Source organism: Oncorhynchus gorbuscha, linkage group LG09, assembly GCF_021184085.1.
Source record: "Oncorhynchus gorbuscha isolate QuinsamMale2020 ecotype Even-year linkage group LG09, OgorEven_v1.0, whole genome shotgun sequence".
Classification (NCBI taxonomy): domain Eukaryota; kingdom Metazoa; phylum Chordata; class Actinopteri; order Salmoniformes; family Salmonidae; genus Oncorhynchus; species Oncorhynchus gorbuscha.
The window spans coordinates 85,342,845-85,365,263 of NC_060181.1; the positions used below are offsets into that span (position 1 = coordinate 85,342,845).

The 22,419-nt window shown below is 45.6% G+C and overlaps 1 protein-coding gene and 1 long non-coding RNA gene across 4 annotated transcripts; one reads left to right on the top strand and one right to left on the bottom strand.

Moving 5' to 3' along the window:
* Window positions 1–1,029: 1,029 nt before the first annotated feature.
* On the bottom strand, window positions 1,030–16,721 carry fhl2a (four and a half LIM domains 2a). Of its 3 annotated transcripts, XM_046363740.1 has the most exons (7): window positions 16,571–16,609; window positions 15,466–15,561; window positions 6,965–7,140; window positions 5,776–5,950; window positions 2,417–2,586; window positions 1,887–2,073; window positions 1,030–1,413 (listed from the first exon to the last, which is right to left on the bottom strand). In XM_046363740.1, exons 3-7 carry the CDS (start codon window positions 7,118–7,120, stop codon window positions 1,262–1,264), a joined length of 840 nt encoding a protein of 279 aa, XP_046219696.1. In that variant the 5' UTR covers window positions 7,121–7,140; window positions 15,466–15,561; window positions 16,571–16,609; the 3' UTR covers window positions 1,030–1,261. The 3 variants fall into 3 exon arrangements, with proteins under 3 accessions (XP_046219696.1, XP_046219695.1, XP_046219697.1); XM_046363739.1 differs by lacking the exon at window positions 15,466–15,561 and having other exon boundaries at window positions 16,571–16,721; XM_046363741.1 differs by lacking the exons at window positions 15,466–15,561; window positions 16,571–16,609 and adding an exon at window positions 11,103–11,257.
* LOC124044201 lies at window positions 1,049–21,817 on the top strand. Its single transcript, XR_006840453.1, has 4 exons — window positions 1,049–1,455; window positions 1,546–1,623; window positions 20,981–21,155; window positions 21,352–21,817. It is a non-coding gene; the product is annotated as an uncharacterized LOC124044201 (long non-coding RNA).
* The last annotated feature ends 602 nt before the right edge of the window (window positions 21,818–22,419 follow it).

Genomic DNA, 22,419 nt, shown 5'->3' on the forward strand with positions numbered 1-22,419 from the left:
TTGTAGACCTCCACAAGTCTGGTTCATCCTTGGGAGACATTTCCAAACGCCTGAAGGTACCACGTTCATCTGTACAAACAATAGTACGCAAGTATAAACACCATGGGACCACGCAGTCGTCATACCACTCAGGAACGAGATGCATTCTGTCTCCTAGAGATGAACGTACTTTGGTGTGAAAAGTGCAAATCAATCCCAGAACAACAGCAAAGGACCTTGTGAAGATGCTGGAGGAAACAGGTACAAAAGTATCTATATCCACAGTAAAACAAGTCCTATATCGACATAACCTGAAAGGCCGCTCAGCAAGGAAGAAGCAACTGCTCCAAAACTGCCATAAAAATGCCAGACTACGGTTTGCAACTGCACATGGGGACAAAGATCGTAATTTTTGGAGAAATGTCCAATGGTCTGATGAAACAAAAATAGAACTGTTTGGCCATAATGACCATTGTTATGTTTTCGAGGATAAGGGGGAGGCTTGCAAACCGAAGGACACCATCCCAACCGTGAAGCATGGGGGTGGCAGCTTTGCTGCAGAAGACTGGTGTTCTTCCCAAAATAGATGGCATCATGAGGTAGGGAAATTATGTGGATATATTGATATATATATCTCAAGACATCAGACATCAGAAGTTAAAGCTTGGTCGCAAATGGGTCTTCCAAATGTACAATGTTCCCAATAATACTTCCAAAATTGTGGTAAAATGGCTTAAGGACAACAAAGTCAAGGTATTGGAGTGGCAGAACTGAATTTGTGGGCAGAACTGAAAAAGCGTGTGAGAGCAAGGAGGCCTACAAACGTGACTCAGTTACACCAGCTCTGTCAGGGCCAAAATTCACCCAACTTACTGTGGGAAGCTTGTGGAAGGCTACCCGAAACGTTTGACCCAAGTGAAACAATTTAAAGGCAATGCTACCAAATACTAATTGAGTGTATGTAAACTTCTGAACCACTGGGAATGTGATGAAAGAAATAAAAGCTGAAATAAATAATTCTCTCTACCATTAGTCTGACATTTCACATTCTTAAAATAAAGTGGTGAACCTAACTGACCTAAGACAGGGAATCTTTACTAGGATTTAAATGTCAGGAATTGTAAAAAACGGAGTTTAAATGTATTTGGCTAAGATGTATGTAAACTTCCGACCTCAACTCAGTACAGTGATACTCAGTTGTGCTCTGATAGGTCGTTGTTACTTCCTGGTTGTTTCGTTAATTTCCAATCAGACGTGTCGGCCACTCGCTGCCTGCCAGATGTCAGATGTCTTTGCCACACTCGGGGCACAGGATGTCGTCACGCTCGGTGAGGAAACCCCGGCCCACCAGGGAGACGGAGCACTTCTTACAGTTGAAGCAGTCGTTGTGCCACTGGCGCTCTTCAAACGAGATGTACTTACTGCCACCCAGACCTGAGAGAACGGGGAGAGATGAACACATGCTGTTATCAAAAGGTGAAGGATGTCTCTGCATCCAAAAACATAAATGAAGGAAACCATAGAGCAGTTATACTGTATCTTGCTTTCTCTTATCCATTTCCACAGATCAGTGATTGGGGAAGGAAGAAAGGTGGAGAACTTTAATAAGGATTCAAACAGGGCCACAGTGTACAGCGTGATGGGGTGAGTAAGTGACTGACTTCCTGATTTACAAGTTAGAACTGATTTAAAAGTGGCTATCTAACTGGCTGACTGACTCATTCTGTTAGAGACGGGTATACAATTTCCTCGCAGGTCTGCACAGATGATCGGATCGTTCTGTCATGTTTCCTTTAGTTCCTGATACACGAAGCACTGTTCCACGTGTCGTAAAGATCTGATAATCAGTGCGTGACCTGAGCAGAAAATGTGTATCCGCAACACACCCAGATGGATAGATAGTTTACCGCTGATTGGGGTGGTGCAGGAAGCACACTTCTTGGCATACAGGTTGCAGAAACAGTTGAGGCAGTAGGCAAAGTCGTCACGGGAGGTGAAGCGTTGGCCAGACAGCTGCTGCTTGCAGCCGGTGCACAGGAAGCAGTCCTTATGCCAGGGCTGGTCGCGATAGGTCACACCGCCAGTAATGATGGGCTATTATGGAGAGAGAGTTAGGTCAAATGTGACTGCACACAAATAAGCACATACACACCAACCAAGTGCTACACACCAGGCACCAACAGATACCAGATTTTAGTGGTTAAGCAATGCATTCAATAAATTGCCACGTGAGTGGATACTGAGGACATTTGTGGACATGTAAAGTACTAATCGTTCTTGCTCTAGTCTAGCTTGCCAGATTCACAGCCGGTCTTTCAGTAGTTGTAGAAAGAGCCCTGTTTTCTATCTCTCTGATGTATACGCCACTTTAGAGGACAGAAAAGGTGAGGAAGAGATACTACAGTATTTACTCTTAATATTATGACCTTAGACCTACCTTCTTGCAGTGCACACACTGCATGGCAAACTGTTTCTCGTAGCAGGGCACACAGAAGTTGTGGTTCTCCTTGGGGATGAAGCTCTTGGTGCCGATGGGCTGCTGGCAACGCTGGCAGGTGAAGCAGGTCTCATGCCAGCTGTTACCCTTATGCTCCATCTTCCTGGAGCCTGAATGGAGGGAGGGAGGGAGGGAGGGAGGGAGGGAGGGAGGGAGGGAGGGAGGGAGGGAGGGAGGGAGGGAGGGAGGGAGGGAGGGAGGGAGGGGAAAGTGGAGGAAGGAGGGATGGATGGGTGGGTAAAGGAATTAAGAAGTATAGAGAATGGAGAGTGCGAAAGAGGACACACATGCTACTCAGTCCTTGGGTTACACACAGTCCCTCACTGTCTGCCCCCTCAGAGCTGCTCTCTAAAATACTTCTTGGGTTTTAAAAAATTAATTAAATTAGAATTTTATTGGTCACATACACATGGTTTACAGATGTTAATGCGAGAATAGCAAAATGCTTATGCTTCTAGTTCCAACAATACTGTAATATCTAACAAGTCCTAAAGGCCCTAAACAACATTAGAATCACCATCGATAAGAGACAATACTGTGCAGCTGTATTCATTAAAGTGACTAGTGATCCATTTATTAAAGTGTCCAGTGATTGGGTCTCAATGTAGGTAGCAGCTTCTCTGAGTTAGTGATTGCTGTTTAGCAGTCTGATGGCCTTGAGATACAATCTGTTTTTCAATCTCTCTGTCTTTGTACCCACTGTGTTTGTATACAGAGGGGCATTGTTGTGTTCAAGGAAGTCTGGAGCTAATGTATTCAGTATCTACAGTACATTCAGTGTTTTTGCTCTGCTGCACCCCAGACCTCACTAGAGTAGAGTTACACTGACTGTCTGTCTGTTTGTCTGAGAGAAGCACCATCCCAAGGAATTATGGATATTATGATATTTAAAGACGTAGATTAGTTAGAATCATCCAAAACGTTCTACTACCACCACTACTACTACCATTGGTACTACTACTACTACTACTAGTACTACTACTGGTACTACTACTGGTACGACTACTACTGGTAGTACTACTACTGACACTACTACTACTACTACTGGTACTACTACTGGTATTGGTACTACTACTACTATTACTGATATTGGTACTACTACTACTACCACTGGTACTACTACTACGACTACTGGTACTATGATTTCTGCTACTACTACTGGTACTGGTACTGGCACTACTAATACTGGTACTACTACGACTACTACTGGTATTGGTATTACTACTACTACTACTACTGGCACTATTACTACTGGTACTACGACTACTACTGGTACTGGTACTACTACGACTACTACTGGTATTGGTACTACTGCTACTACTACTGGCACTACTACTACTGGCACTACTGGTACTGGTACTACTACTACTGGTACTACTACGCCTGGTACAACTGGCACTACTACTGCTGGTACTGGTACAACGAATACTACTACTACTATTACTACTACTGGTACTACTACTACTACTACTGCTGGCACTACTACTACTAATACTTGTACTGGTACTACTAATCCTGGTACTGCTACTGGTACGACTACTACTACTGGTACTGGTACAACTACGCCTACTGGTACTACTGGCACTACTACTACTACTGGTACTACTACGCCTACTGGCACTACTAATACTGGTACTGATACTACTAATTCTGGTACTACTACTATTATTACTACTACTACTGGAACTACTACTGGTACTTCTGGTACTACTACTACTGGCACTACTACTACTACTACTACTACTACTACTACTGCTGGCACTACTACTACTAATGTTGGTACTGGTACTACTAATCCTGGTACTACTACTGCTACTGGTACTACTACTACTACTACTGGTACTGGTACTACTACGCCTATTGGTACTACTGGCACTACTACTACTACTACTGGCACTATTACTACTGGTACTACGACTACTACTGGTACTAGTAATACTACTACTACTTGTACTGGTACTACTACTACTGGTACTACTACGCCTACTGGCACTACTACTACTAATACTAGTACTGGTACTACTAATTCTGGTACTATTACTATTACTACTACTACTACTGGCACTACTACTACTACTACTACTGGTACTACTACTGGTACTGCTGGTACTACTGCTACTGGCACCACTACTACTACTACTACTACTACTACTACTGGCACTACTACTACTGGTACTACTGCTACTACTACTACTACTACTGACACTGCTACTACTGCTGGTACTACTACTACTACTACTATGGGTACTACTACTACTGGTATTACTACCACTGCTGGTACTGGTACTACTACTACTGGTACTACTACTTCTATTTTTACTGGTACTACTACTACTACTACTACTGGTACTGGCACTACTACTACTGGTACTACTACGACTACTACTGGTATTGGTATTACTACTACTGGTACTACTACTACTACTACTGGCACTATTACTACTGGTACTACGACTACTACTGGTACTGGTACTACTACGACTACTACTTGTATTGGTACTACTGCTACTACTACTGGCACTACTACTATTGGCACTACTACTACTACTACTACTGGTACTGGTACTACTACTGGTATTACTACCACTGCTGGAACTGGTACTACTACTACTGGTACTACTACTTCTATTTTTACTGGTACTACTACTACTACTACTAGCACTACTACTACTGGTACTACTACTACTACTACTGACACTGCTACTACTGCTGGTACTGGTACTACTACTACTACTACTATGGATACTACTACTACTGGTATTACTACCACTGCTGGTACTGGTACTACTACTACTGGTACTACTACTTATATTTTTACTGGTACTACTACTACTACTGGTACTGGTACTACTACTACTGGTACTACTACTTCTATTTTTACTGGTACTACTACTACTACTACTACTACTACTACTACTACTGGTATTACTACCACTGCTGGTACTGGTACTACTACTACTGGTAATACTACTTCTATTTTTACTGGTACTACTACTACTACTACTACTACTACTACTACTGCTCAAACAAATCAACTCAAAATGTCAGGTCGGTAAAATAACGTAACTTCCTGAAGATTCATGGGAAGCTGTGTTTGTTTCTATTTCATTTGTTTTGATAAGGGCAGATCTAAATTGTGTTTGCAACCATTATGAAGGTTTGTGTACGTTGTGATAGTCCAAGATTAGTCTGTGTACATGCCTGTGTGCATGTCCGTGTGTGCATGCCCATGCGCATGCAAATGCCTGTGTGTGTGTGTGTGTTTACTATATGTAGATTAGATGAATGTTGGTTCTCACCAGGCATGATGGTCTTCTTGCACTCGTGGCACTTGGAGGAGTACTCATTGGAGTAGCACTCAGTGCAGAGCAGCTGGTCATCCTTGGTGGAGAAGGGCTTGTCCACCAGAGAGCGTTTACACTGGAAGCACTGGAAACACTCCTCGTGCCAGTGGCGGTCCTTATAGGACAGGTCCTACGGAGGCATCAGAGGGACAATTTCAGTCTTTATATCAGACAGCATGCTTCGACCATGTTCTTGGATGGAAGGTAAACTAAATGAGAGACAGTGCTAGTGGTTCATCCCTATTTGTATGTGTCATGCAATGCATACGTGTGTGTGTTCCTACCCTGGTGTACGTGTGTGTGTGTGTTCCTACCCTGGTGTACGTGTGTGTGTGTGTTCCTACCCTGGTGTACGTGTGTGTGTGTGTTCCTACCCTGGTGTACGTGTGTGTGTGTGTTCCTACCCTGGTGTACGTGTGTGTGTGTGTTCCTACCCTGGTGTACGTGTGTGTGTGTGTTCCTACCCTGGTGTACGTGTGTGTGTGTGTTCCTACCCTGGTGTACGTGTGTGTTCCTACCCTGGTGTACGTGTGTGTTCCTACCCTGGTGTACGTGTGTGTGTGTGTTCCTACCCTGGTGTACGTGTGTGTGTGTGTTCCTACCCTGGTGTGTGTGTGTGTTCCTACCCTGGTGTGTGTGTGTGTTCCTACCCTGGTGTGTGTGTGTTCCTACCCTGGTGTACGTGTGTGTGTGTTCCTACCCTGGTGTACGTGTGTGTGTGTTCCTACCCTGGTGTGTGTGTGTGTGTGCTCCTACCCTGGTGTGTGTGTGTGTTCCTACCCTGGTGTGTGTGTGTGTTCCTACCCTGGTGTGTGTGTGTGTTCCTACCCTGGTGTACGTGTGTGTGTGTGTTCCTACCCTGGTGTATGTGTGTGTGTGTGTTCCTACCCTGGTGTACGTGTGTGTGTGTGTTCCTACCCTGGTGTACGTGTGTGTGTGTTCCTACCCTGGTGTACGTGTGTGTGTGTTCCTACCCTGGTGTACGTGTGTGTGTGTTCCTACCCTGGTGTACGTGTGTGTGTGTGTTCCTACCCTGGTGTGTGTGTGTGTTCCTACCCTGGTGTATGTGTGTGTGTGTGCTCCTACCCTGGTGTATGTGTGCGTGTGTGTTCCTACCCTGGTGTACGTGTGTGTGTGTTCCTACCCTGGTGTTGCAGCCGATGGGTTTCTTGCAGTCCTCACAGGTGTTTGAGTACAGGCTCTCGTAGCATTTGACACAGTATGGGTTTTCCTCTCTCAGGACGTATTTCTTCCCGAACAGGGATTCCTTACAGTAGTGGCAGTCATAGCGCTCCGTCATCTTTGCACCGGGAATCCCAACTGAGGCAAGGGGAGAGAGAGAGTTTGAAAATATTATTTGTCCTTCTACTGTATAACCCATAACAGTCTAAGCTATGTCTAAGCCAGGAGGGCCTTACTACCCACACGAACATATTGAATAACATATTCACTACATGGAACAACAGACAGTCCCCCAAAACATCTAAAGAGGGTTTGTTCTGAAGTGTCTGTCCTATATCTGAGAGAGAGAATAAAGATCAGGATATATATATATATAATTTTCTCCTTATTTTTGGCACTAAACCATCTCCATATATACTTCCATAATTATTTTCAACTGGTACTGGGGGGACCTTCATACAAGTATTGTGAGGCCTGTGGGAAACCTAGAGCAAAACAGTAACAGACACATCTCAACATCACCTCTTCAGAGGAGACTGTGTGAATCAGGCATTCATGGTCGAATTGCTGCAAAGAAACCACTACTAAAGGACACCAATAAGAAGAAGAGACTTGCTTGGGCCAAGAAACACGAGCGATGGACATTAGACTGTTGGAAATCATTCCTTTGGTCTGATGAGTCCAAATTTGAGATTTTTGGTTCCAACCGTTGTGTCTTTGTGAGACGCGGTGTGGGTGAACAGATGATCTCTGCATGTGTGGTTCCCATCGTGAAGCATGAAGGAGGAGGTGTGATGGTGTGAGGGTACTTTGCTGGTGACACTGTCTGTGATTTATTTACAATTCAAGGCACACGTAACCAGCATGGCTACCATGGCAGTCTGCAGCGATACACCATCCCATCTGGTTTGCGCTTAGTGGGACTATCATTTGTTGTTCTCAGGACAAGGACCCAACACACCTCCAGGCTGTGTAAGGGCTATTTGACCAAGAAGGAGATTAATGGAGTGCTGCATCAGATGACATGGCCTCGACAATCAGCCAACCTCAACCCAATTGAGTTTGACCGCAGAGTGAAGGAAAAGCAGCCAACAAGTGCTCAGTATTTGTGGGAACTCCTTCAAGCCTGTTGGAAAACCATTCCAAGTGAAGCTGGTTGAGAGAAAGCCAAGAGTGTGCCAAACCGTCATCAAGGCAAAGGGTGGTTACTTTGAAAAATCTCAAATGTAAATTATATTTGGATTTTGTTTAACACTTTTTTGGTTACTACGTGATTCCATATGTAATATTTCATAGTTGTGATGTCTTCACTATTATTCTATAATATAGAAAATACTGTCCAAACTTTTGACTGGTACTGCATTTCAACCGTTCGCTGCCTGCATCCGCACGTCCGACTAGCATCACCACCCTGGATGGTTCCGACCTAGAATATGTGGACTTCTATAAGTACCTAGGTGTCTGGCTAGACTGTAAACTCTCCTTCCAGACTCATATCAAACATCTAAAATCAAATCTAGAGTCTGCTTTCTATTCCGCAACAAAGCCTCCTTCACTCACGCCACCAAACTTACCCTAGTAAAACTGACTATCCTACCGATCCTCGACTTTCGGCGATGTCATCTACAAAATAGCTTCCAATACTCTACTCAGCAAACTGAATGCAGTTTATCACAGTGCCATCCGTTTTGTTACTAAAGCACCTTATACCACACACCACTGCGACCTGTATGCTCTAGTCGGCTGGCCCTCGCTACATATTCGTCGCCAGACCCACTGGCTCCAGGTCATCTACAAGTCCATGCTAGGTAAAGCTCCACCTTATCTCAGTTCACTGGTCACGATGGCTCCAGCAGGTGTATCTCACTTATCAACCCTAAAGCCAACACCTCATTTGGCCGCCTTTCGTTCCAGGTCTCTGCTGCCTGTGACTGGAACGAATTGCAAAAATCGCCGAAGTTGGAGACTTTTATCTCCCTCACCAACTTCAAACATCTGCAATCTGAGCAGCTAACCGATCGCTGCAGCTGTACATAGTCTATCGGTAAATAGCCCACTCAATTTTACCTACCTCATCCCCATACTGTTTATATTTATTTGCTTTTCTGCTCTTTTGCACACCAATATCTCTATCTGTACATGACCATCTGATCATTTATCACTCCAGTGTTAATCTGCTAAATTGTAATTATTCGCCTACCTCCTCATGCCTTTTGCACACAATGTATAAAGACTTTTTTTCTACTGTGTTATTGACTTGTTAATTGTTTACTCCATGTGTAACTCTGTGTTGTCTGTTCACACTGCTATGCTTTATCTTGGTCAGGTCGCAGTTGCAAATGAGAACTTGTTCTCAACTGGCCTACCTGGTTAAATAAAGGTGAAATAAAAATAAAATAAAATAAATAAATGTGTTCTATATTCGTGTGTAGCCCAAACTGTTGGGACGCTACCGACAGAAGTTGGCAGATCTCTGTGGTTAAAATCTTGACAATAGATCAAACATATCATGATTTATTCCAGGACTCTTATGTTGTGAGAGTCTCATCTTTCCATAGAGGGGACGTTAGGACACTACGGACAATTTTGTAAGAAGACTGATTTTCGGGATGTCTCATGGTCTGATGAACACCGCTTTAGATGCGGAAGTGCAACATCAGAGGATGAGCTGAATTGAGATGCATCCAATGCAAAGAAAATATCTCTAGTTTAACAGATATCTCTGGTTTAACAGATATCTCTGGTTTAACAGATATCTCTGGTTTAACAGATATCTCTAGTTTAACAGATATCTCTGGTTTAACAGATATCTCTGGTTTAACAGATATCTCTGGTTTAACAGATATCTCTGGTTTAACAGATATCTCTGGTTTAACAGATATCTCAGGTTTAACAGATATCTCTGGTTTAACAGATATCTCTGGTTTAACAGATATCTCAGGTTTAACAGATATCTCAGGTTTAACAGATATCTCAGGTTTAACAGATATCTCAGGTTTAACAGATATCTCTGGTTTAACAGATATCTCTGGTTTAACAGATATCTCTGGTTTAACAGATATCTCTGGTTTAACAGATATCTCTGGTTTAACAGATATCTCTGGTTTAACAGATATCTCTGGTTTAACAGATATCTCTGGTTTAACAGATATCTCTAGTTTAACAGATATCTCAGGTTTAACAGATATCTCAGGTTTAACAGATATCTCAGGTTTAACAGATATATCAGGTTTAACAGATATATCAGGTTTAACAGATATCTCAGGTTTAACAGATATCTCTAGTTTAAACTCAGATTTTTATGGGGTTTTATGGGATATTTTAATTATGCTAATTGAATTTCCGCGGGCATCGACTCTAAGGGGGATAAATGGCTCATTCAAGTTATGGTCAAGAACCTTGATCCATTACCTGCATACTTTTGTAAGTATGTTTTTAAGAGTCCAATGAGATGAACAGAAGCCAGCTTGTAAAAGTCAAGTGTGTCTGTTGGCCTTCTCTGTGTCAGTGTTTATACAGAGATATCCGCTTCCTGACATTGAGTAGGAACAGAGAGGATACATCCTTCTCACAATCAGTCTGTTATAGTACATGAGAACTGGATCTCAATTCACTTGCCTGTCACTGCAATGAATATAATATCCACAAAGTGCATTTCAAATTCAAGCAAAGTGGAGGCAATGCAATATAGCACAATAGAGATCATTGACAAGACATTGAGGAAATCACAATACACATCTGCCTGTCATCTTTTAGCCAGTGTTATATTGCCGACAGTTGTAGTATCATGTTGTACTTTTGTGTACAGTATGTCTCTCTAGAGGGTTTAGTCTTTGACCTCTGTGTGTCAGTCTTTTGTCTGTTGGTGTGACAGCTGCTGGGTGACAGATGAGAGGAACACTATTAATAGCTCTATCTATCAATCGTACTTAGAGAGAGACAGGGGACCTTCGCCCCTGCGCATACCAACACTCACTATGTCACCATGCAGTCAGTCATCCATCACCTCACCTCCGGCTGTCAGCATCACAACGCACCACAACACAGCTCAGATGCCCACAGTGTGTGTGACACGGCACACTGGAAAAATGTCTACTCACGCTTTGCAGCTGTCAGCAGTCCAGCCCCTGATAAACCTCTGGTTATCCCTCTGTGTTTGGCCTGTCACTCTGCTGACCTGTGTATGTGTGTGTGTGTGTGTTTGTTTGTACGCGTGTGTGGCCGGCTGCCTCTGGAAGTCCCCAGTGTCCCAATCACACGACGCTGCATACCTCTCTCACTTTCCTCTCGCTCTCATTCTTCCTTCTCTCTTTCTTTCTGAGTTCTGACCTACTCCCCTCTTGCACACTGATTCCACCGTCATGGTTTGACCATATAAGGAGGCAAAGAAAAACAGGAGAACTTGAGAATGTCCCCCCTCACTTTCTTAATAAATTCCTTCTCTCTTTCCCTCTTATTCTTATTCACCCTCTCATCTCTCGCTAGATCTCTCTCCCTGTCCCCAACCCCCTCTCTCCATGTCCCCAACCCCCTCTCTCCATGTCCCCAACCCCCTCTCTCCCTGTCCCCAACCCCCTCTCTCCATGTCCCCAACCCCTCTCTCCCTGTCCCCAACCCCCTCTCTCCCTGTCCCCAACCCCCTCTCTCCCTGTCCCCAACCTCCTCTCTCCCTGTCCCCAACCCCCTCTCTCCCTGTCCCCAACCCCCTCTCTCCCTTTCCCCAACCCCCTCTCTCCCTTTCCCCAACCCCCTCTCTCCCTGTCCCCAAACCCCTCTCTCCCTGTCCCCAACCCCCTCTCTCTCTGTCCCCAACCCCCTCTCTCCCTGTCCCCAACCCCTCTCTCCCTGTCCCCAACCCCCTCTCTCCCTGTCCCCAACCCCCTCTCTCCCTGTCCCCAACCCCCTCTCTCTCTGTCCCCAACCCCCTCTCTCCCTGTCCCCAACCCCCTCTCTCCCTGTCCCCAACCCCCTCTCCCCCTGTCCCCAACCCCCTCTCTCTCTGTATTTGCTTTCCCTTGTTTTTCCAACCCGATACTGTCTATTTTTCTGTTTGCATTTCCTCATTACCTCATTCGTTCCCCCTTTCACTGGACTAAATCCCCTGTAATATCATGGTATGTTCTTCATGTATTACAGCCTTTGTGTATGAGATCCTCAGATATACCAATTCTTACTCAAGAATAGGGGTCCAAACAAGAATTGAAACTAAGACTGCATATGTTAAAGTGCTAGAGAAGGGTCTTGGTACTGGTCCAAATTAGATTGAAACAGGAAGTCAGAGGAATTTTCTGTTCTCTGTCTTCAATAGATTTACTATCCTATCTACCGGTAATAATGATTCTCCCTCTCTCTAATCCCTTTCCCAGTCTCTCCATCGCTGTCGCTCTTCCTCTACTCTACTTCCCCTCATCCATCCATCCATCCATCCATCATCTCTCGCTCTCTCGTTTTCTCGTTCTCTCTCGCTGTCTGGCTGTCTCTCTCTCTCTAACTCACTTAAATCAGGATTCAACTTGGTCCTAAAATAAAAGAGAAACTGAGCCCTAATAAAATCTCCAGCTATTTAAACGGTGGACAGCTGTTGGAGACGGGGCTCTGTGTTCTCTTCGATGTCACCTATACCAGCGACGCTAACGACAGACACCAACCACCTGACTAATATACACACACACACACACACACACACACACACACACACACACACACACACACACACACACACACACACACACACACACACACACACACACACACACACACACACACACACACACACACACACACACACACACACACACACACACACACACACACACACACGTGCACAGAATGAACACCTCAATGTGGAGGAATAGAGGGTATTTCTTAACTTTTGTCAGACATGTACAGTACTTTGCTTCTACTTGTAATACAAGTGTCATACAATGTAAGTACAAGTGTGCTGAACTCCTGGGAAGGTACATGCTGTGTCATGGTTCGACCCTGGGAAGGTACATGCTGTGTCATGGTTCGACCCTGGGAAGGTACATGCTGTGTCATGGTTCGACCCTGGGAAGGTACATGCTGTGTCATGGTTCGACCCTGGGAAGGTACATGCTGTGTCATGGTTCGACCCTGGGAAGGTACATGCTGTGTCATGGTTCGACCCTGGGAAGGTACATGCTGTGTCATGGTTCGACCCTGGGAAGGTACATGCTGTGTCATGGTTCGACCCTGGGAAGGTACATGCTGTGTCATGGTTCGACCCTGGGAAGGTACATGCTGTGTCATGGTTCGACCCTGGGAAGGTACATGCTGTGTCATGGTTCGACCCTTGGCTCTGAGGTATGATGGAATGCAGGTTTTGTCTGGTGAGGCACTGATTTTCTGAGTAAATGATTGAATCGAGTATTTTTCTGTCAATGATTGGATCATATGTCTGGGATGGGATTGAGTGCTGTCTGTGCTGTTGTCACATGTGTGCGTTTGCCCTAATTGTGTTATGCAATGCTGGAGAACCCATCTGAATCTCGCACACAAACACACTAAATTATGAAGATTTCTTCTGACTTTCACAAACCTGAGCAGTTAAACTCTCATTACGCTATAACCTTAAGTTAAAATGTCTTTTGTTTTTCACTATCATAATTAAACCTGTAATTCAATTGACTTGAGATAAGTTTAATATATTTACTGAGCAAGACAAAGATCCCACATCCATCCTCTCAACACCATAACCCTCCCTCCTCACACATCCACCCTCTCTCCTCCCCTCAACACCATAACCCTCCCTCCTCACACATCCACCCTCTCTCCTCCCCTCAACACCATAACCCTCCCTCCTCACCCATCCATCCTCTCAACACCATAACCCTCCCTCCTCACCCATCCACCCTCTCTCCTCCCCTCAACACCATAACCCTCCCTCCTCACCCATCCACCCTCTCTCCTCCCCTCCCCTCCCCTCAACACCATAACCCTCCCTCCTCACCCATCCACCCTCTCTCCTCCCCTCAATGCCATAACCCTCCCTCCTCACCCATCCATCCTCTCAACACCACAACCCTCCCTCCTCACCCATCCACCCTCTCTCCTCCCCTCCCCTCCCCTCAACACCATAACCCTCCCTCCTCACCCATCCACCCTCTCTCCTCCCCTCAACGCCATAACCCTCCCTCCTCACCCATCCATCCTCTCAACACCACAACCCTCCCTCCTCACCCATCCACCCTCTCTCCTCACCCATCCACCCTCTCTCCTCACCCATCCACCCTCTCTCCTCACCCATCCACCCTCTCTCCTCACTCATCCACCCTCTCTCCTCACCCATCCACCCTCTCTCCTCACCCATCCATCCTCTCTCCTCCCCTCAACACCATAACCCTCCCTCCTCACCCATCCATCCTCTCAACACCACAACCCTCCCTCCTCACCTGTCATCTCCCTTCCCGTCCCCTCAACATCATAACCCTCCCTCCTCACCCATCCATCCTCTCAACACCACAACCCTCCCTCCTCACCTGTCATCTCCTCTCCCTTCCCTCAACACCACAACCCTGCTTCCTCACCTGTCATCTCCTCTCCCGTCCCCTCAACACCACAACCCTGCTTCCTCACCTGTCATCTCCTCTCCCGTCCCCTCAACACCACAACCCTGCTTCCTCACCTGTCATCTCCTCTCCCTTCCCGTCCCCTCAACACCACAACACCACAACCCTCATCCATCCATCCTCTCTCCTCCCTTCTTTTCCACTACAAATCAGCCACCTCCCAATTTACCCCTGGAGTACCCACATCTGAACCCTGCTCTCTCTCTCAGCATCTCACTCAGTTGGAGGCTTGAGCCACAATGGTGGGAGTGGCCCACAGTGACACAAGTCTCTAATGATAGCCAGTACCCTCAGAGGAAACTGGAATGCTTTTAAGAGCCACGATAGAGGGGCTAGACAGGTGCTCAAAAAAGCTCAATGTTTCAACGACAAACTACTACAGAAATGCACCATCCCTCAAACATACAGGCTTCATATTTAGCATACCCAATGAGCTGAGTGAGCACTTTTGTGACTATTCCATTGGATCCATCCAGCCAGGACAGCACTGGACGCTATCCCTCAGTCTAAAGGGGTGGAACTCTGTTTCCCCAAATGTACCCCCCTTCGCCCATACCACTACCCACTCCTAACCATAACTATAGGGTATAGATAACTGGCAGATAGGCACAGAGCATATTAGACCCTGTCTGTCTGCCCTGTTTGTCTGCCCTGTCTGTCTGCCTTGTCTGTCAGCCATGTCTGTCAGCCCAGTATCCAGGCACACTGATAACACCTACACTTATCCTCTTGCATTAGATATTACAGCATAGCAAAGACAGGCTCTGCCACACGCACACACGCACACACGCACACATTCACACACACATGCATTGACTGATGGATCTTGTATCTGCATTGTGACAATGTAAATCTGCTGAAATTATTACCTTACCTTGCCTTGCTAAATAATAGCATTTAAAACGAAGTCCTCTACATCCAAAATAATTTCCTCTCCAAGGCACAGTGAATGCAGGACAGTAGGGTCAGGCTTTTCGAGGACACAGAAACACATCTTTAAGCTACCTAGTTTGATCATGCTTGTAATCTGTATCATAGAGAAGTAGTTGACACTGACTGAATTACCTCTAATTCAAAGTGACAGTGGCACATTTATTTAACAAAATAAGTCTATCAAGCTAAAGTTGAGTTAGTCAAATTAGTTAGAGAAATTAGGTCAAATGTCACGCATCAAAGCCGAAGTTCAGTCATAGTGTTCAAGGCCTGAATAACCGTAATCAGAGAGAGAGAGAGTTGTGGAGATTTAGGAGAAGGTTGGGAGTTATTGTTTGAGCTGAGTGGAGGGTGATTGTTTCAGGTGGTAGAGAAGAAGAGGTAATCAGATGGATGAATGGTGGAAAGATGGAAAAAAGAGAACATGGTTAAGTAGAGGGATAAGAGCTCAGATGGAGAGATGGAAAAAAGAGAACATGGTTAAGTAGAGGGATAAGAGCTCAGATGGAGAGATGGAAAAAAGAGAACATGGTTAAGTAGAGGGATAAGAGCTCAGGTGGAAAGATGGAAAAAAGAGAACATGGTTAAGTAGAGGGATAAGAGCTCAGGTGGAGAGAGGGAAAAAAGAGAACATGGTTAAGTAGAGGGATAAGAGCTCAGGTGGAAAGATGGAAAAAAGAGAACATGGTTAAGTAGAGGGATAAGAGCTCAGGTGGAGAGAGGGAAAAAAGAGAACATGGTTAAGTAGAGGGATAAGAGCTCAGGTGGAGAGAGGGAAAAAAGAGAACATGGTTAAGTAGAGGGATAAGAGCTCAGGTGGAGAGAGGGAAAAAAGAGAACATGGTTAAGTAGAGGGATAAGAGCTCAGGTGGAGAGAGGGAAAAAAGAGAACATGGTTAAGTAGAGGGATAAGAGCTCAGGTGGAGAGAGGGAATGGGCTTGTGAGAGGATGAGTGGAATGAAATGTTTTATGTCCCAGAAAAGGAGAAATAAGAGGAGTGAAGAAGGGATGGATGGGTAGAGGAGTGGACAGTGCTGAGTCCTACCTTTCCGTCTGTGGAGGGTGTGTGTCTGTGAGGAGTCTGCTCAGACTGAGACCGGTGAACAGAGGGCGAGCTGTAGTCACTCCTGATTGGATTACCCCACCCATAGACAACTAATTGTGGAGCGGGTGAGGAGGGGGTTGGGGGGTGAGGAGGGGGGGTTTGAAATGGGATATAAATACAATGGCCCTACAGAGAACTCTCTCTCTCTCCCACTCTCTCTCTCTCAACATACACACACACACACACACACACACACACACACACACACACACACACACACACACACACACACACACACACACACACACACACACACACACACACACACACACACACACACACACACACACACACACACACACACACACACACACACACACACACACACACACACACACACACACACTGTCACTCTGCCACACCAACTGCCCTTTGGCCTTGTAAGGCATTGCATTGTAGTTCACTAACCACACACAACTACTAACTACGCGGATGAGGAGATCAACTACTAATTTCTGTGTTTATAGTTTCCTCTCTCTCCCTGTAGACTCCTCTCCCTCCCTGTAGACCCCTCTCCCTCCCTGTAGACCCCTCTCCCTCCCTGTAGACCACTCTCTCTCCCTGTAGACCCCTCTCTCTCCCTGTAGACCCCTCTTTCTCTCGCTCTCTCTCGCTCTCTCTCTCTGTATATATCAGATCCAGCCCTACCATTCCCTCCTTTTTAATATTCTGATTGAGTAACCCTCTCCATCCCTCCCTCAATCCATCCCTTTTCCCTGCCTCAATCTAATCCCAACATCCTTTCATCCCTCCACTAACTCTGTGTCCCATTTTTCACAGAGAGGAAAGCCAGGAACAACACATCTCCCAGGATTGTTCCAGAATCCCAGTTCACAGACCTTCCTCCATTTGTGTTAGTTTGTGTTGTCTTCACAAAGAACAATCCTGTCATGAGACATTTTTTATTCGTTTTGAGCCCAGATTGCAACAGTACAGTCATTTAAACAGTTGAATCATTTAAACAGTTTAGTCTTGCGTCTAATGTTGTATGATATACCACCTACACACACACTTGTACTGTTGTGTACCTCATGACATTATGGCTCTTTGACGTGAGGCTAAGGTGGAAAGTATGCCGTGAGTTAAATGTTATAGAGCACTGTCCTCCTCTGAGATAGCTTTCAGAGAATCTCTCTATGTCCTTCCCTGTCTCTCCCTATCCATCCATCTCGATCATCCTCCCTCACATTCCCTGCCTCTCTCTCTCTCTCTCTCTCTCTCTCTCTCTCTCTCTCTCTCTCTCTCTCTCTCTCTCTCTCTCTCTCTCTCTCTCTCTCAGATGATGATGATGATGATGATGATGATGATGATGATAGCAGGTTTTCCTGGTCACTGTCCAGAAGGGAAGGAATGGGATCCCCTTGTGTGACTCAAGTGCTATATTTGTAAACTACATGTGGTGCTTATAGATGTTAATCAACATGAGGTGTGTGTGTGTGTGTTAATTATGGCCAACAGTATCCCTGATTGACTGTGGGAACGTATCGGGGAGGTAATGTGGTGTGTGATCAAATTTGATTTGTCACGTGCTGAATACAACATGTGTAGGTAGACCTTACAGTGAAATGATTACTTACAAGACCTTAACCAACAATGCAGTTTTAAGACAAATATGTGATAAGTAAAAAATAAGAAATAAAAGTAACAAATAATTAAAGAGCAGCAGTAAAATAACAATAGCGAGGCTATATACAGGGGGTACCGGTACAGAGTGAATGTGCGGGGCACCGGTGTCGAGGTAATATGTACATGTACGTAGAATTAGAGTGGCCATGCATAGATAATAAACAAAGAATAGCAGCAGTATAAAAGGGGGGGCAGGCAATGCAAATAGTCCGGGTAGCTATTTGATTAGCTGTTCAGGAGTCTTATGGCTTGGGGGTAGAAGCTGTTGAGAAGCCTCTTGGACCTAGACTTGGTGGTCCGATACTGCTTGCCGTGCGGTAGCAGAGAAAACAGTCTATGACTGGGGTGGCTGGAGTCTTTGACAATTTTTAGGGCCTTCCTCTGACACTGCCTGGTCAGCTTAGTGATGAGCTTTGAGGGCACTATGGTATTGAACGCTGAGCTGTAGTCAATGAACAGCATTCACACATAGGTGTTCCTTTTGTCCAGGTGGGAAAGGACAGTGTGGAGTGCAGTAGAGATTGCATCTTCTGTGGATCTGTTGGGGCGGTATGCAAATTGGAAGACACTTGCCAGTTGGTCAGCTCATGCTCAGAGTAATAGTCCTGGTAATCCATCTGGCCCTGCGGCCTTGTGAATGTTGACCTGTTTAAAGGTCTTATTCACAATGGCTATGGAGAACATGATCACACAGTCGTCTGGAACAGCTGATGCTCTCATGCATGTTTCATTGTTACTTGCATAGAAGTCATTTAGCATGTCTGCTAGGCTCGTGTCACTGGGCAGTTCGTGGCTGTGCTTCCCTTTGTAGTCTGTAATAGTTTGCAAGCCCTGCCACATCCGACGAGCGTTGGAGCCGGTGTAGTACGATTCAATCTTAGTCCTGTATTGAAGCTTTGCCTGTTTTATGGTTCGTCAGAGGGCATAGCGGGATTTCTTATAAACTTCCAGGTTAGAATCCCGCTCCTTGAAAGCGTCACCTCTACCCTTTAGCTCAGTGTGGATGTTGCCTGTAATCCATGGCTTCTGGTTGGGGTATGTACGTACGGTCTCTGTGGGGACAACGTCATCAATGCACTTATTGATGAAGCCAGTGACTGATGTGGTGTACTCCTCAATGCCATCGGAAGAATCCCAGAACATATTCCAGTCTATGCTAACAAAACAGTCCTGTAGTTTAGCATCTGCTTCATCTGACCACTTTTTTATTGACCAAGTCACTGGTGCTTCCTGCTTTAGTTTTTGCTTGTAAGCAGAAATCAGGAGGGTAGATTTATGGTCAAATTTGCCAAATGGAGGGCGAGGGAGAGCTTTGTATATGTCTCTGTGTGTGGAGTAAAGGCGGTCAAGTTTTTTCCCTTTGGTTACACATTTAACATGCTGATAGAAATGAGGTAAAACTGATTTAAGTTTCCCTGCATTAAAGTCCCTGGCCACTATGAGCGCCGCCTCTTGATGAGCATTTTCTTGTTTTCTTATGGCCTTCTACAGATCATTGAGTGTCGTCTTAGTGCATCGGTTTGTGGTGATAAATACACAGCTACGAAGAATATAGATGAAAACTCTTGGTAAATAGTGTGGTTTACAGCTTATCATGAGATAGGAGCGTATTGGTGAGGTAACGTGGTGTGTGATGGAGCGGAGAGGTGAGGTAACGTGATGTGTGATGGAGCGTATCGGTGAGGTAACGTGGTGTGGGTGATGGAGCGTATCGGTGATGTAACGTGGTGTGGGTGATGGAGCGTATCGGTGAGGTAACGTGGTGTGGGTGATGGAGCGTATCGGTGAGGTAACGTGGTGTGGGTGATGGAGCGTATCGGTGAGGTAACGTGGTGTGGGTGATGGAGCGTATCGGTGAGGTAACGTGGTGTGGGTGATGGAGCGTATCGGTGAGGTAACGTGGTGTGTGATGGAGCGTATCGGTGAGGTAACGTGGTGTGTGATGGAGCGTATCGGAGAGGTAACGTGGTGTGTGATGGAGCGTATCGGTGAGGTAACGTGGTGTGTGATGTATCGGTGAGGTAACGTGGTGTGTGATGGAGTGTATCGGTGAGGTAACGTGGTGTGTGATGGAGCGTATTGGTGAGGTAACGTGGTGTGTGATGGAGCGTATTGGTGAGGTAACGTGGTGTGTGTGTGTGATGGAGAGTCGGAGAGATAACTTGGTGTGTGTGTGTGTGTGCTGAGATTCAGCTGTGAATTAGACTGTAATGCTGATAATCACTGTGTGGAATTAAAGTCAACCCAACTACCACACTCACTAATAGATGTTCTGTCATGTTTTATTGCTGCCAATGCCAGGATGCTTATGTTGACATTATATTGACACAATTCATATCGCTGTCACTCCTCGCCCCAGCCCTTGACCCCCTTCCCAACCCCTCAATTCCCCGTCCCCACCCCATCTCTTCGCCCAGCTCAATGCGTCCTCGTCCCAGCCCTTAATTCCCTCCCCACACCACCCCCTTTCCCCATGCCACTCTACACCCCCTCAACCCCCCCATTCCATCACTGGCCCCCATGTATCCTCATCCCTGGGCTACCAGCCCAGTCGATAAGCCCAGCCGAGGGGATAACGCTGCAGCTGTCTGGGCACTACCAGGATCCATGGTGCTGTTAAAGCCTGGTGCTTACCGATGCCGCAAATACAGCCAGGACGGAAAGGTCAGGGCGCCCAGCCTCCGTCATCACCAGACCACCATTAATCATTTCCCCCCCAAACAGGCCCATCCCTGGGTTACACCAGAGCCCAGCTGATCCCCTGGAAGGGGAACCTTTTCAACCTTTGAACCGACCAGAGCTCCAGTACACTGACATGGATCCCTTGATAGAAATTGCTTTGATGGACCGGCCGTGACACAAGGTCACAAGGAGGAGGGATTCAAATTAGCAATCAGAGGTAACGGAAATTGAGGGAGTCATTTTGGAGAACATTGAGTGAGCTGTTATGGATGCAGGCTTTTGTTCTAGCCAAGCATTAACATATGTACAGTTGCAGTCAAAGCATTGGACACACCTTCTCATTCAAGGGTTTTTCTTTATTTCTACTGTTTTCTACATGTTCCATATCTCCTCTCCATGGTTGACCACAACAGAGAGGACATCCATACTGAAATGGGTATACCCAAGAGGACGCTCGTATATCATATACACACATCTCCTCTCCAGGGTTGACCACAACAGAGAGGACATCCATACTGAAATGGGTATACCCAAGAGGACACTCGTATATCATATACACACATCTCCTCTCCAGGGTTGACCACAACAGAGAGGACATCCATACTGAAATGGGTATACCCAAGAGGACACTTGTATATCATATACACACATCTCCTCCCACCAGCCTCCTCTGGTGTCAATGCATACTGAGCATGTTATCCACCTCTCGCTTCATGCCATAGCGGTTGTTCTCTCTGTACAAATGTGTCTCTTAAAAACACTGGGATTAAATTCAATCTACATCAGGCTAGTTATATTAGATATGATATTATACTGAACAAAAATATAAACGCAACATATAAAGTGTTTGTACCATGTTTCGAGAGCTAAAATAAAAGATCCCGGAAGTTTTCCATGTGCACAAAAAGCTTATTTCTCTCCAATTTAGTTAAAAAATGTGTTTACATCCCTGTTAGTGAGCATTTCTCCTTTGCCAAGGTTATCCATCCACCTGACAGGTGTGGCATATCAAGAAGTTGTTTGAACAGCATGATCATTACACTGTTAAATGTGCAGTTTTTTTAACACAACACAATGTCACAGATGTCTTAAGTTTTGAGGGAGTGTGCAATTGGCATGCTGACTGTTGTGCCATTCATCCACCGCCATCACCTCATGTTTCAACATGATAAATCACTGCTCTATGTCTCCCAGTTCTTCCATGGCCTGTATACTCACCAGACATGTCACCCATTAATAAGCATGTTTGGGATGCTCTGGAATGACGTGTACGACAGTGTGTTCCCACCAAATATCCAGAAACTTCACACTTTCATTGAAGAGGAGTGGGACAACATTCCACAGGCCACAATCAACAGCCTGATCAACTCTATGCGAAGGAGAGATCGCGCTGAAGGAGAGATCGCCCCGAATGAGGCAAATGGTCGTCACACCAGATACAGACTGGTATTTTCCCCTGCCCCAGTCCTCCTCTCTCTTCC